Below are 15051 nucleotides of genomic sequence, written 5' to 3' on the forward strand. Positions count from 1 at the left end.
AATGCTATCTCGAAGCATATATATATGTACTCCAATTTGCAACAAGAACATTTAAAGCCTAAAGTTAAATGTTTACTGCTCAATTATCCAAACACCGTTGTATGGGTAATGTCATGTAATTTCTCTCCCCTTTCCTAAAGGGTTTTCTACATTATATCCTGTCATGGATATCATGCTCTGCTTGTCCTTGGGAAGGATATACCCCTGAAATATGTGTTTAAATGCATTTTCCTTCCCATTGTTTTGTTTAGCCTTTCTAGTAATCTACTTAACTGAGCAGTGATAATTCCCTGCTTATGTAAACACCTCGATGTACAACTTTGTCAGTAAGACCCCGTTACTTTTGTTGATGACATTTCGGTAGCCACCGATGGACGAGAACTTTGCCTAATGGTCCGCCTCGTTCAACGAGCAGGAAAATGGTTCTCTTCGTCCCTCGCCCTTGGTATCGACATTGTTGCCAACATAACTGATAGGCTACCCTCTGACATGTCTGGCTATCATGACCGTGCAAGATATCAACGCTTTTCCTACTTTTAACCACATGGTGGGCCCATAACCCACATTTCCATAGGATCGAAACCTGACCCTCCTATACACCCCCGGTTTCGAAATTTAATTCCTCGCACTTGGCCTCGTATGTGATTCACGAGCCACCTTCCGAGAAATCATCAATTCTGGTATCAGACACAATACTTATTCCCATTTCTTTAAACCCCATTTCACGCCCTGTTTCAGGCATCAAGCGATTGCATGCCTGCTTGAAACTTCACATGATACCTCCTTACCTTGCTCTCGATATTTTCTTAAGTTTAAATTCGAGAGTTACTTCCGCCATCTTCCTCGATGTTATTGACCAGATAGTCGACCTTGCAGAGGTTCGTACTCCCGGAATGCCCACCCTTCATCCTTTCCGTAAGTACGATGAAGATCTCGAAGAAAGGATGTGTACTACATCATGATGACCTGAAGCAGAGAAATGAAGACATCAACATAATGGATCAACCGCTTCAAGGAGAGCAACCAAGACCGAGAAGATCCATTAGAATACGGTAACCTGAACTTTCCCCCTTACTCCCCTCCTAAATCTCGGGACGAGATTTCTTGTAGTGGAGGAGATTTGTGACGCCCGGATAATCGAGCTACAGTAAACCTCTGCTAATGGTGCCATGTCACCTCGGTTACTGTTGATAAACTCGAGTTAGTTCAAAACTGATTCAAATTCAAATTTGAAATAAAGTCAAACACTAAAAGTTTTCAAAAGCTAAAACTATAATGTTCTCAATGTGGCAAATAAATCTTAAGTAATTATGGTGGAGGATCCACATTATTATAAAATAATTAAAGGCACTAAAATAAATAAAACAATGACCGAAATAATAACTTAATTGTCTTTTTAATTAACAGAGAATACAAGGCACTTTACTTTTGTCCCAAACTTTTTGTGAGAACAACTGATTTTACAAATCTAATTGAGGGGTGGGTTTCACTTTTTCTAAAAACTATAAACTATTAAATAAGTAAAAGAAAACAGAAACAAGGAAATAAATAAAAGGAACGGTAAAACAAAAACAAAACATAGCAAAAAAAAACGAAGCAAGACCCCCCCTGCCCTGGGCCGTTCGGCCTAGCAGGGCACCAGGCCATTGGGCTGGCCCAGCCGCGCCCCTGCATAACCCCCCACACCGAACCCTAAACCGCTACCACCCACACCCCCACTCCTCTCATCCCCCCCGCTGGATCTGGATCGGGGCGACGCCCCCGACGACCACGCCCGCGTCTGCTGCCGCCCGAAGGCCTCCCCGTCGCCGGACCAGCACGCCGTCGCTGCTCGTCATCGTCGCCCGGAGCTCCTCCGCCTCGTCCTCCACGTCTCCCTCGCCGCCTCGCCTTCCCCGACTCCTCCCCATCGGTCTCCTGCGCACCTCGCCATCGGACGCCGCGCCGCTGCGTCCCGAGGTCGTCGCCGTCACGTCCTCGCCGGACCGCCCCGTCCTCGCCTCTCCTTCGTCGGTCCTCCCCGTTTCTCACCGCCCTCTTCTCGCCAACGAGGGGTGAGCTCCCCGTCGACCCCCGTCCTTCTCCCCCTCCGAACGCTATGCCTCATGCCGTCCCGTCGCCGCGCCCGCCTCTGCGTGGTCGCGCCCCATCGCGGCTCCCGCACGCCCGCGCGTGCCCTGGGCGTGCCTCGCCCGCTGCGCCCAGGCTCACACACTCACCCGTCGCTGCCAAACCTCGTCGCCGGCCGTGTTTCTGGCCACCCCAGCACCGGCGACTCGTGCCTCTGGATGCAGCACCCTCCCAGCTGCCTGTAGCACCTCTCTACGCGGCAACCGGTCGCCGGAGACAAGTGACCGGTCATCGTGGGCGTGCTCTGCCATCGCCGTCGTTTAGTGCCAACATGGATGTCATTAGCCTAGTGCTAATTGGCCTCTATGCCACTAACATGTGGGGGCCACGTCGCTAGATAACCTGTGCAAACAAAATGAACTCTGTTAACTAATGACCCACTGATAGGTTGGCCCCACCTACTAATTAACTTAACTAAAAATAGTTAATTAGTGGATTAGTTAATCTAATTAATCAAATCACACTGGCTGGTGGACCCCCCCCCAAATCTATATTACCTTAACTAGCTAACTAAAACTCATGTTAATAAAACACCCTATGACACCTGGGTCCCACTCCCTTGTTGACTGGTCAACATTGACCTTTGACTTGTTGACTGCTGATGTCATGCTGACGTCAGCAAGCACTATTCTGGATAATGTTAGTTTAAATTAATTAAATAAATTCTAAAAAATGATTTAAAACTTTAGAAAATCATATAAAATAAACAGTAGCTCGGATGAAAATGTTTTGTACATGAAAGTTGATCAGAACGACGAGACGAACCCGGATACACAGCCCGTTCGTCCGCCACGCATCCCTAGCATAGCAAACACGCAATTTTCCCCCTCCGGTTCATTTGTCCAAAAACGCGAGACACCGGGAATACTTTCCCGGATGTTTCCCCCCTTCGCCGGTATCACATAATACCGCGTTAGGGCATACCTAGCACCGCGTATTGCCACGTCTTGCTTTGTGTTACATTTGATTGCTCTGTTATTTATTGTGTTCCCCCTCCGTTACTTCTTTCCGGTAGACCCTGAGGCCGATGCCGGTACCCCTGTGATCGAGTACTTCGACGACCCCTCCTTCTTGTCTGAGCAACCAGGCGAGCCCCCCCCCCTTGATCACCAGATATCGCCTACTCTCTTCTATACTGCTTGCATTAGAGTAGTGTAGCATGATACTGCTTTCCGTTATTCCTATCCTGATGCATAGCCTGTCCTTGTTACTACTGTTGTTACCTTTACCTGCAATCCTACATGCCTAGTATAGGATGCTAGTGTTCCATCAGTGGCCCTACACTCTTGTCCGTCTGCCATGCTATACTACTGGGCCGTGATCACTTCGGGAGGTGATCACGGGCATATGCTATATACTTTACACTGTTACATTACCTGCAGTACTGTTCGGAGATGGGGGCTGAAGGGGCAGGTGGTTCCACCCAGGTAGTGGTGGGCCTGGGTTCCCGATGGCCCCCGACTGTTGCCTTGTGGCGGAGCGACAGGGCAGGTTGAGACCACCTAGGAGAGAGGTGACCTGGCCCTGGTCGGCGTTCGCGGACACTTAACACGCTTAACGAGATCTGGGTATTTGATCTGAGTCTGGCCATTTGGTCTATACGCACTAACCATCTACGCGGGAGTAGTTATGGGTATCCCGGCGTCGTGGTATCAGCCGAAGCCTTCGTGACGTCAGCGACTGAGTGGCGCGCGCCGGATTGGACCGTAAGCCTGCTCTTGTATTAAGGGGGCTAGTTCTGCTTCCGGCCGCGTTCGCAACGTGCAGGTGTGCTATGGGCGATGGGCCCAGACCCCTGTGCGCTTAGGTTTAGACCGGCGTGCTGACCTCTCTGTTGTGCCTAGGTGGGGCTGTGACGTGTTGATCTTCCATGGCCGGGCATGACCCAGGAAAGTGTGTCCTGCCAAATGGGATCAAGCGTGTTGGGGTATGTGGTGCACCCCTGCAGGGAAGTTAATCTATTCGAATAGCCGTGATCTTCGGTAACAGGACGACTTGGAGTTGTACCTTGACTTTATGACAACTAGAATCGGATACTTAATAAAACACACCCTTCCAAGTGCCAGATACAACCGGTGATCGCTCTCTCACAGGGCGACGAGGGGAGGATCATCGGTTAGGATTATGCTATGCAATGCTACTTGGAGGACTTCAGTCTATTCTCTTCTGCATGCTGCAAGACGGAGGCTGCCAGAAGCGTAGTCTTCGAAAGGACTAGCTATCCCCCTCTTATTCCGGCTTTCTGCAGTTCAGTCCACATATGATAGCCTTATTCCATTTGATACCAATGCATACATATGTAGTATAGCTCCTTGCTTGCGAGTACTTTGGATGAGTACTCACGGTTGCTTTCTCCCTCTTTTCCCCCTATCCCTTCTACCTGGTTGTCGCAACCAGATGTTGGAGCCCAGGAGCCAGACGCCACCTTCGACGACGACTCCTACTACACCGGAGGTGCCTACTACTACGTGATGCCCGCTGACGGCGACCAAGAGTAGTTAGGAGGATCCCGGGCAGGAGGCCTGCGCCTCTTTCGATCTGTATCCCAGTTTGTGCTAGCCTTCTTAAGGCAAACTTGTTTAACTTATGTCTGTACTCAGATATTGTTGCTTCCGCTGACTTGTCTATGACCGAGCTCTTGTATTCGAGCCTTCGAGGCCCCTGACTTGTAATATGATGCTTGTATGACTTATTTTATTTGTAGAGTTGTGTTGTGATATCTTTCCGTGAGTCCCTGATCTTGATCGTACACGTTTGCGTGTATGATTAGTGTATGATTAAATCGGGGGCGTCACAGGTGCGAACCCTTTACACTGAGGAGGGGGGTGGCTTATATAGAGTTTGCCGGACCCCTCCGGCCCTCAGTTATGCAGGGTTTTAAATACATTAAGGTCGGACGTTACTGGTAACACCCTTAATAAAGTGCTATGATGACCATAAAGGCTACTTAATAACCGACTGTTAGCATGAGGAGTGCCTTTAGGTCTCCTGGCCGTCGAGTGGTTTGGTCTTGATCGAGTGATCGCTTCTTGGTCGAGTGTCTTCGAGTCTGCCGAGTGGAACACCTCCAAGTCGATTGAAAGGCGATTTCTTCTAGAGATGTCCTTGGGTAGGGCAGTTTGGACAGGCCCATGACCCTACCCTAGGTACATAGCTTCGTCACTAAGCACTTCAGGTAGCTGCCTTATTGGGAAATTGACCACATCATCTTTAGTCACATTTGCATTCAAACTGTCTTCATGGTCAAGGTACAAACTAAATGAGTAATGCCCTAGTGACACAAATGTGAGCATCTGATCTGTGTCCCTATCTCCTATGATTTCTCTCAACCCATTCATGTCGATTGACAGAATGGGAATGCAGTAATATACCTTCATCCTGCCTACCATCTCCCATCCTATCTCTTCAACTAGGTTTTCAACCATGATTCGAGACCAAGTATCTGCATCTACTTCATCATACCACAATTCATGACCATTGACATAGGAACGATTGCTGCCTTGCCCAAGAAAATAACCACCATGGATAAACTTAATGGAAAACTTCCTACTGCGCTTATCTGCATACATCAAAACAGAGCAGAACAGAGTTTCAGAATTTCTGTTCTACATAATCTGCAAGAAATAGATGCAAGCAAGCACCTTTGAGTATGAAATTCACCTATACAACCAGCATCTTCAACATGCAACAAAAGATAGCACCTTTCTCCAAACCCAAAACCCTATACGCTCAAACCACCAAATCGCGGTCGAAAACCCTAGGCAAATCTTCAAAGTACAGATGGGCATATCTGACTAGCAAGCACACCATCCACAATACCCACCTCTAAATTTCGACCCTACAGCTTACAGCGCAAGAACCATGGAGGGGCGAGGTGAGGGCTTACTGTAGTTGGGCGGCGGAGCACCATCGGGGCGACGAACAGGCGACATCCCGACAAAACAGCTCCTGCGATGAGATGCGCGGCGCCTGCGCGGCGCCTCTCGCCCTTGTGCGATGACTCCGGTGGTGGTGGTGCGCTGCCGCCGACGATCGCCCTCCTCCCCTGTCACCACTTCCCCATTCGTTATGATCGACGCCGAATAGACAAGGAGATAGGAGGAATTACGGAGCCACCCAAGGGTTTCCCTGTAAAAATGCCGCGGAACCCCCCGCGAGCGCCAGTTGTCGCCTCGGATTGGTCAACAAGTGGTCAAATGGAGGGGCGACGAGTGGCGTACGGTGAACAGTGATCGTACAATCACGTGTAGACGTATTGAGTGACCGTATTGGCCGTATTTTGAAGTACAGTGATCAAAGCGTGCTTTCTTCGCAAGTTCAAGTACCGCCAGTGCATTTTACTCTTAGAAAATCTAACATTTGAAGTTTCTAATGATATATTTTTTGTGACATATAGCTCGTGTTAAATTGGTCAAGCTGTCGATCTAGAGATACGCTTGGCATTTTTTAAACCAGAAAGGAGAGTCGACAATTTGGATTTGTTCGAATTTACAAACGGCAGGTGATACCAAGGTGGTGTTCTTGGAGTGCTCACCAGAATTTGACCACATCATGTACTGCATCCTTTTACATCCAGTGCTTATTTCTGGTCAACAAATTTGCATACATACTTTTATGCAGGAAAAGACAAGGAGGATCACACTGGGTATATTCCTAATTCAAGGAAAACATATGGCATATCGAAGCAGCAACCACAAGAATGTATGCCTCTCCCATCTTACTATGCTTCTTTGCAACTCCAAAACCAACTCTGCTCTCTTTCAGCCGGTCAACTGAAGATGATGAATAACATAGAAAAAATACACCCTAAACCATATCCAAACTGGAAAACCCAATTTTGATGAAGGCAGGGTAAACGTACGACAATATGGACATGGATCCAAGAATGTATTATGAATGGATCGGCATCTCTGACGATTCAAATCAGTTTGGTAATAGTTCTCCAGAAAATAGCACATCACTTTCATCTCTACATACCTAAGCTTCGCACCAATCAATTTGAGTTGCCATTCAAGCATACCCTAAGCACCAGCTTCTTCTCCGCAGCTCCAGAAATCACCATGAACTTGGAGACCTACTGCGCTAGACAGCCACTTTATTTGGCGCCGCGTTCGAGCTGTGTGGCCTCCAGGCTGAGATGGAGTACAGACGAGTTGCACCCCAGCACAGCAGAAGGTCGGCATTGTCTTCATCGCTCTTGCATTGTTTCAATCCGTAGCTCATCAGCCTCTCTTTGCCCTCCCTGATGGCTTCAAAGCTGAGGGGCACATGGTCAACCTCGCAACGCTGCATGTGCATTTCCCACTGGCTCAGCTTCTCATGCCGCTCAAGCCTTTGGACCCCCTCGCATACCAGTATATTCTTTATCTCCTCGCCAAGGAGCACCCTCTCCACGCGCGCCCTCTGCGGGCTGGCTGAATCCACCGCATTGAGGCTGTCGAAGAGGGCGGCGTAGTAGTCGACTGTCTTGGTGAACCGATCGTGGAACAGCGGGGCATTGTGGTCCGCGTCTTGCTCCATCATCACAATGATCTTCGGCTCAAGGGCACGGATGGCAGAGAGGAAGCTCACCAGCAGGCTTGGTATCTGGCGTTGAGGGGATGGTGTCTGCGGATAGTTCAGTGTCGATGCCGGACTGCATGCTGAGCAGGCCATTTGCTTAAGCCGAGCCATGTTTGCCATTTGCTGGAGCTGAGCAATGCCGTCGCGGCTTACGCTGTCATCAACCGCAAGGAGGCGATGCATCTGCAGAGCGCAGCTGATCACAACCGCCTCACCAAAGTTTATTTTCAGGATCTCACGGAGATTGCTGAAGTCCAATGTCTCGAGTTTGCCAATCACCTTGTCGAAATAAAAGCATAGCTTGAGGTTAGCAGCTTGCCTACACAGGAGCGCCTGCATGTTGTCCAGGAACTCACTGTCTTCATGGACGACAGTTAAACGTAGTTCGGGCGGGCCCCCAGGGCGGCCATGGAAATCGTGAAGAATCTTGAGCCACTGCCACGGGTGGGTGGTTGAGCAGGACAAGTCAAGAATTCGGACAACCTGCAGTGCCAGCATCATCAGAATTCAGAAGTTCTCAAGCTTGTGATGCATACAAAGTGGTCATAAATATATCACAGGACAATAGCACAGAAAACCTGGCCTTGTTGGTAGAACCAATATTGCGTATAATAGAGTAAGAAACTCAAAGCGTCAAGCTTGGATGTAGATTCCTCTTACTCTCCATGAAGTATTTTTTTTATTCAAACATGCATCATAATTTGAGACATTATTTAAGGATATCAATATTGTGGTAACAGTATATGCTATCTATATACACATATAAACCAGGTGTAACATTAGAGGCACCACAACAATCCTGAAATCAGGACTGGAGTAAATCTGAAAAATTCTCTAATTCATTGAGAAAAACAAGAATGTTTTTATACTCTATTTGATCGGACCTGATTTTGATGGTGCAAATCGATCGAGTAACATAACTAGAGAAATTATATCTGATCAGAAGAGGAGGGAATCCAAAAAATCTCTAATAATTCAAGAGGAACTGAACATATTTTATATCTTGGACCTGGTTATAACTAGAGAGGTTATAAGTTAAGAAAAAGCACACACTATATGTGTTTAGAGTTGCTGACCTATACAAGTCCATTTTCAATGTAAATACAGGCACATATTGTGATATTGAACCAGTGAACCTAAGAGAACATGGCTTTAAACTAGTTTACTAGAAAATATATAGTCACAAAAGGAGCCAAAATTAATATAAGTATTTTTAAAAATTTATTGAAAAATTCACATAACATTTCAGACCCAGGGCTTCCAAAACGAAATAAATTAACTGTGGTTGTATGTTTGATTAGGGGCATTTCAATCCAAATTTCACCCCAGATTACATCCAGCTCGCTGTCCTTGGTCTTACCAAACAAATTGTGATGCCCTCTAAGTGAGATGGAGGGAGTAAGAATCTTCAAATATTACCATCTCAGGGAAAAAACTTTCAGGTACTAATAAGCACTGTACCTAAGTTGGATTTTCATTCCCATCAACTATTGATGATCCTGGGATCTAATCCTCAATTCCGCATATTATTAACTGTTCAACAGATAGCTCAACAAAACATTTTTAAGATGGAAAAAATTGCTTACCAATGTACTGACTAAAATTGGCATGCTAAACCAGTAATACATAACACATACATTAAATAACGGCGATTCTGAATCTTCTATATAATCCTATAAGAAAAGAACCAACTTTTTTTTGCGGGTGAAGTAAAGGACTAACTTAGCTAGATTAGACATGCCATATCACATTCAGGAAGAACAACAAATCCAAACTAAGTCAGGAAAAATAGCTGTAAATATATCTAGACAGCCACATATAACGTGAAATGTTTTTTTGCATCTTTAAGCAAAATTAAAGTAGAGTGTGACCTTTTGATCCTGGACTTGCTCCAGCATAGCCCGGTTAATAGTGACAAAGCCAGTGCTGAGGTAGGGGCTGATGCTGGCGAAGTTCTCGCGGGCAGACCGGAGGCAGGCCTGCTCGAGGTAGCGAGACGGATCGATAAGGGCAGCAGCAAAGCCCTGGATGGGGCATAGAAGGCGGCGGGCTAAGCTGTCGGCGATTATCATGGACAGACGCTGCAGTGGCCCGTCCACTAAAGAGGCGAGCTTTCTGATCTTCCTAAGGCTGCGGTCAGTCTTCTCAAAAGATCCTTCGATCACATGCGCCATGCACTCGTACAAGGCCGGGCCAAGTTGCGCCAGGTCATCGACCGTGCCCTGCTCGTGCGCACATAGCCCGTGCATCGTTTCTGCCTTCTTGAGGAAGGATTGCTGTGTTCATACAGGACGTAGCTAGGAACTAGTGCTTACTTGGGTGTCTTAGCTGGATCAACTCCTCTGGTTGTTGGCACTGCTACATTTATAGGATAGCGTGTCCAAGACATACATAGGATTGCGTGTCTAAGACATAATTGAGCCAACAGCAACAAGCTAAGAAGTTTTTACTGTGTCTGTTGGAACGAATTTGGAAATATCCACGTTAAAGGCAAAGTATTGGCATATTGACGTATCCAAGGAATGCTGTTGGAATTTTCGGTTTATTCCTTTGGCACCTTCATATCCACTGGGCAGAAATAGACAAATATTGCAGTCAACCTGATCAGACTACGGAAGACTACTCTTTGGAAGTTCCAACAGGCTTGTATCATTGATGACTTGATTCTGGGTTAACAAGGTAACAAGAGTTTTGGTACACTGGAATTATTACTTTATTAGAATAGATCCGTCTTCTACGTAGAAGTTACAGTGGCAAAACTGATGCAGTATATATTGTTATCATCTTTGAAATTTTGCTTTGTGTCATTGTCAGCAGTTTTAGTTGCTAAGCAACATGCTTTGGTTGGGCTCATGTTTGGCAAGCCCACAAACGCAGATCATGACGGGCACGCCCAAAATAATTGGACCCAACACCGGTAAGCACCTTGGCACAAGGCGTCTGCCAAATCAGTGATCGGAGCTAGTGTGCTGCCTGACTAACGCCTTCGTGAAGGCTGCATTTTTTTTCTTTTGGCAGGTACGGGGGGGGGGGGGGGGGGGGGGGGGGGGCGATGACCCCCCCTAACAATCGTGTCTTCCCTCGGTGGCATTCAGTTAGTCGCTAATTTTTTTGATTCGGTCGGTGTACGTAACGTGCTCCCCCCCCCCCCTATCGATTCAGACTTTGCAACTAACGTGAAGCCTCGGCGTGTCAGCCCATGTATAGATACAGCCCAATCTATTTGCTAAAAGTACAAAATGAGGTCAAGGAAAATGGCATATGGAGGACAAGAGAGGCTTTTTTTTTTTGAGGGAGATGACAAGAGAGGCTTTAGTTGCAGGCTTGCCGCACGCAGCCACGACTTGGAGATGGACTACGCACGCACAAGTTACTCAAAAAAAAAAAAGACTACGCACGCACATATCGCTAGATGCTAACCTCTTCCTTTCCACTTTCCAAGCCGCTTCTGTGATCGTAACCGAAGCCAAGTGCTGGCTGCTGATCGGATCTCTCCATCACGCGTCCATCAAGAAGGGCCGAAGGGAAGAGGATGCCAGGACAGAGGTAGGCGCCGGATCCACGGATACGTTGCTGCCTTGCCGGCAGACCGGACGCAGAGATGAGCTGCAAGCCTAGGGCAGTGCCAGAAGGAGAAAACTGGCACTGAATCGACAAGGTTGCAACCAAAATCTATCGCCGCCGGTGATGTGATGCTGCGCGCCTGCGCCCCATGACTCCGTGACGATGGAACGACACAAGAATATTGTGCGGTTAGTCTACTTCGCTGATGGCCTGAGATCTCTATATTGTTAAAGTTTTTTCTAGAATACATACTAAAAAGTTTTTCCGTTTAGATGCAATTAGCTTATCTGCGTAGATTTGTTTTATCATCACTAGGTCTGATGCACTGGTGATATACTTTTGACTAAATGAATTGTAAATTGTGTATATGTAGTCATGAATAGGAAACTAATTTATCCATTCTACGGAGTAACTGGTTTTGACAACCTGAATCTGGTTGTACTATCTTGTATGATAGTATGTTTCTAGCGCAATCAACGAAAAGCTAACAAAATATAGCACCGATTCTAGTCCAACGAATGAGCACGCTTTATCTAGCTGACGGTAAAGCAAAGGAGTAAACAGTTGGAGATGCAAGGCTACGCCGCGTGCGCCAAAGCTGCTCCATTCTTCGCGGCGGCGGGCCGGGATGGGGGCGGAGCGGCTCACCTCACCCGCGACGGGTCTGTCTGGACAACGCAGTGTTTGGGCCTTTTGGGCTGCGAGCTGGCGGGCGATTGATATGGGCTAGGCTTTTGCAACCGGGTGGTGGGCTTACAGTCGGCCGCGCATCGGGTCCGCCGAGATGGTACCGGAAACGAAATCTCACTCGGAACCGGATCGCTGGACATCATTTTGGCTCTACAAAAGCAGCGGGACCCCGTTCGTTTCCGCCCTCAGCTGTTTCGTTCGTGCACCTCTCTCTCTCGTTCGTCCACGGCCGATTCGTCGTCCTCTTCTCCGCGGTGGCTTCACGCGACATGGACGGCTCCAGCCCATATTACGACGCGGCCGCCGGTGAACAGACACGCCCTGCCCCGGCCCGCTTAGTCTCAATCTCTCAGCCAGGAAGCTTCATCACAGAGTTTCGGCTTTCATGCGCGGAGGTAACGGCGATGGACACGATGACGGGTCGTCTGGGTACAGGTACGGCAGCTTCGGCGCGGTCCCGGCGTCCAAGGAGGCCATCGCCGGGCTGGAGGAGGCGGCCGTCGAGGAGACGAGGGAGGCGGAGTGCGCTGTATGCAGGGAGAGCTTCGAGGTAGGCGACAAGATCAGGAAGATGCCGTGCTCGCATGGATACCACGAGAGCTGCATCTTCAGGTGGCTCCGGATCAGCCGCGCCTGCCCGCTCTGCCGCTTCCCGGTGTCCGCCGCCGACGACCGGACCGAGTAGTATGAGGACGATTAGAGAGTTCTATGTTACTAATTAGGTGGAAACGTAGATTAATGCCTCCTTAATTAGTCTCAGAATTATCACAAGCGATTATACATGGATTGTACTAGTGTAGACTGATGTGGACTCCCTCAAGTTCAAAGTTCAAAGTTCAAACAATGAAAAAGATTGCATGAAATCTGAGAATCTCGTCTCGCCTTTGGTTAGACATGAAGAAGGTTAAAAGATCCCTGCACTATAAATTTTCCCCACCATCTCTCTCTGCCACACAGGTAAAGTATCAGACATTCAAACACACGCTTCTTAAGGACATGTGAACAAAGACTTCTCGTATGTCATTGACAAAGTCAAGCCTCCGGTAGGGGAGCAGAGATAGCGGCGCGTCGACGACTCTTTCTGGCTACAATATTGGTCGTACGATGGTCTCGGAATCTCAATGTAATTTTTATTATGTTTTAGGTTCTTTGTATTTCCGGTGAACTTTGATAATATATTTGGATTCTTTTGCAAAAAAAAAATTAAGAGTTCCTAGTTCTAGAACTAAGTTGGTATGCATGAGATTCACCTAGGGTACATGTGTCTCCATAAGCAATGGAGATGGGACCGTCTTCTGATTGAACCCATGGATTGGCAGGTTCTGCTACGCTCCTAATTCCTTGGCCTGTTTTCAATCTACATGGAACCAATATTTTTTGTTTCCTCGACTTCCCACAATGGTACTTGGAACATCCCTTTCCAACTAACATTTGGCTGTGAGGAGACCTTAGCTTGGGCCGCCTTGTAGGCAACCTTTCGGACGAAGTTGTCAAACTCTTCTGATGTTGTGTCGTGGCACCTGGCTCCGTTCGGATTGTTCTCTGTAAACTCGATGTATTGTTCCCTATGTCGTCCGTTGACTCTTACTTGGATCACTCATCTGTGAAAGGTGTCGCTTTCGTTGAAGATCAAGACTTCCTCATGTCAACTTTTGCAGGATCGCCTCCCTAGGGGACAAAGGTGGCAAAATGAAATGTGCCAGGAGATGGCATGTGCCCCCTTTGTGGCGTCCTCTAGTTCAGGACCCACATTTTCTTCACATATCTCGTTGCCCGCTTTCCACGGAGCTTTGTGTGAGAGGTTATGGGGCCTGAGTGGTAGGGCCCAGACCTGGGCAAGTTCTCGGAAGCTCTGGCCAAGCATACCTGTAGGAGGAGATGAATTAAAAAGTATTTTTTTACGAAATCACAGATATATACTGTCAAATTGAAATTTTGGAAAAATATATGATCTACATCATGCTAGATGAGAAATTTCCAATTAAACGCACATATCTACTCATCTAGATGTCGTCAACATCCTAAACATTACCCCTTGTCATATTGTTATTATTGTTGGAGTTGACAACATCACTTGTGCGGATGTCATAGTTCATGGTGGGCGCGACCAGTGACAAGAATAGGATGAGGTACACCATAGGTAGTGTATTATGTGTACTAGATGCCCCTTCCTAAAACTTAATCCGTCTATTGAACCTTTGAAAAACGTATTTCCGAATCTGGCCCTGGTATATACACCAAACCATTTGACTACACTCATACACGCAATGTAATCAAATTGTTTGACTACATGAAGTGTATGAGTTGCTTCAAATGTTTTGGATAGACTCCAAACCACTTTAGCAAGTTGTCTTGTAGCCCTGTCAAACCGTTTGACTACACTCATACAGTTGATGTAGCCAAACATTTTGGCTATATTGTGTGTAAGAGTGTAACGGTTTGATGTATACCGAAGACCAGATTCACAAATAAGTTTCTCAAGTGGTCAGTGGACGGATTAAATTTCCAAAAGGATCAGTTTTTTGTAAATAGTACAAACGTAGTATGTTTCACTTGCATGGGCCCCCATGCATGCATGTTTTTAGCAGAGTTGCATGCTCTACTCACCTCTTCTCTCATACTTTTTCATTTCATGTTCAAACTTGAAGCTATTATATATTTTCAACTAAAGAAAGTCCAAACTAAGTTTAGTATGCATATTTGTGTTTGTTGCGACGAGAAATTACAAACAAGACCACACATGAATACATTTTGACAACTATGCAATTTTTATTAAGTTTCAATATTAAAGCTTGATAGTCACAATATTAAGTTTTCATCAACTTTCATAAAGTTTTACCAAGTTTCATTTGCTTTTAGGGCTTAGGGCTTGGAGCTTAAGGTTTAGGGTCTAAGTTTTAGTTTTTGAAACTTGGTAATTTTATCGTTTGTTCCTATCAAGTTTTATTTGTTGAAACTTGATGAAGTTTCTAAAACGTGTCAAAACATATTCAATAGTGGCCTTGTTTCAAAGCCCTCGTCACAAGGAACACGAATATGCAAATGAAATGTAAATTAGACTTTTAGTTCAAAAGATGTAATAGATTCAAGTTTCAGAAGTCAAAA

General features: G+C 46.6%; 1 protein-coding gene across 1 annotated transcript; it reads right to left on the reverse strand.

Moving 5' to 3' along the window:
- Positions 1–7004: 7004 nt before the first annotated feature.
- On the reverse strand, positions 7005–9958 carry LOC147975144 (scarecrow-like protein 3). The gene is made up of 2 exons (XM_087519609.1): positions 9564–9958; positions 7005–8175 (listed from the first exon to the last, which is right to left on the reverse strand). The coding sequence occupies exons 1-2, from the start codon at positions 9939–9941 to the stop codon at positions 7213–7215; spliced, it is 1341 nt and encodes a 446-aa protein (XP_087375735.1). The 5' UTR covers positions 9942–9958; the 3' UTR covers positions 7005–7212.
- Positions 9959–15051: the final 5093 nt, after the last annotated feature.

Source organism: Triticum urartu, chromosome 4A (genome assembly GCF_056163025.1).
Source record: "Triticum urartu cultivar PI428250 chromosome 4A, HENAU_Tu73, whole genome shotgun sequence".
Taxonomy (NCBI): Eukaryota; Viridiplantae; Streptophyta; class Magnoliopsida; order Poales; family Poaceae; genus Triticum; species Triticum urartu.

What these genes read in the sequence shown, in the direction of transcription:
- LOC147975144 (XM_087519609.1), bottom strand. Translation starts at nt 9,941, where the DNA reads ATGCACGGGCTATGTGCGCACGAGCAGGGCACGGTCGATGACCTGGCG. An exon ending in AGCAAGTCCAGGATCAAAAG is followed by an intron (nt 8,176 to 9,563) that starts GTCACACTCTAC and finishes CTGGCACTGCAG; the next exon opens with GTTGTCCGAATTCTTGACTT.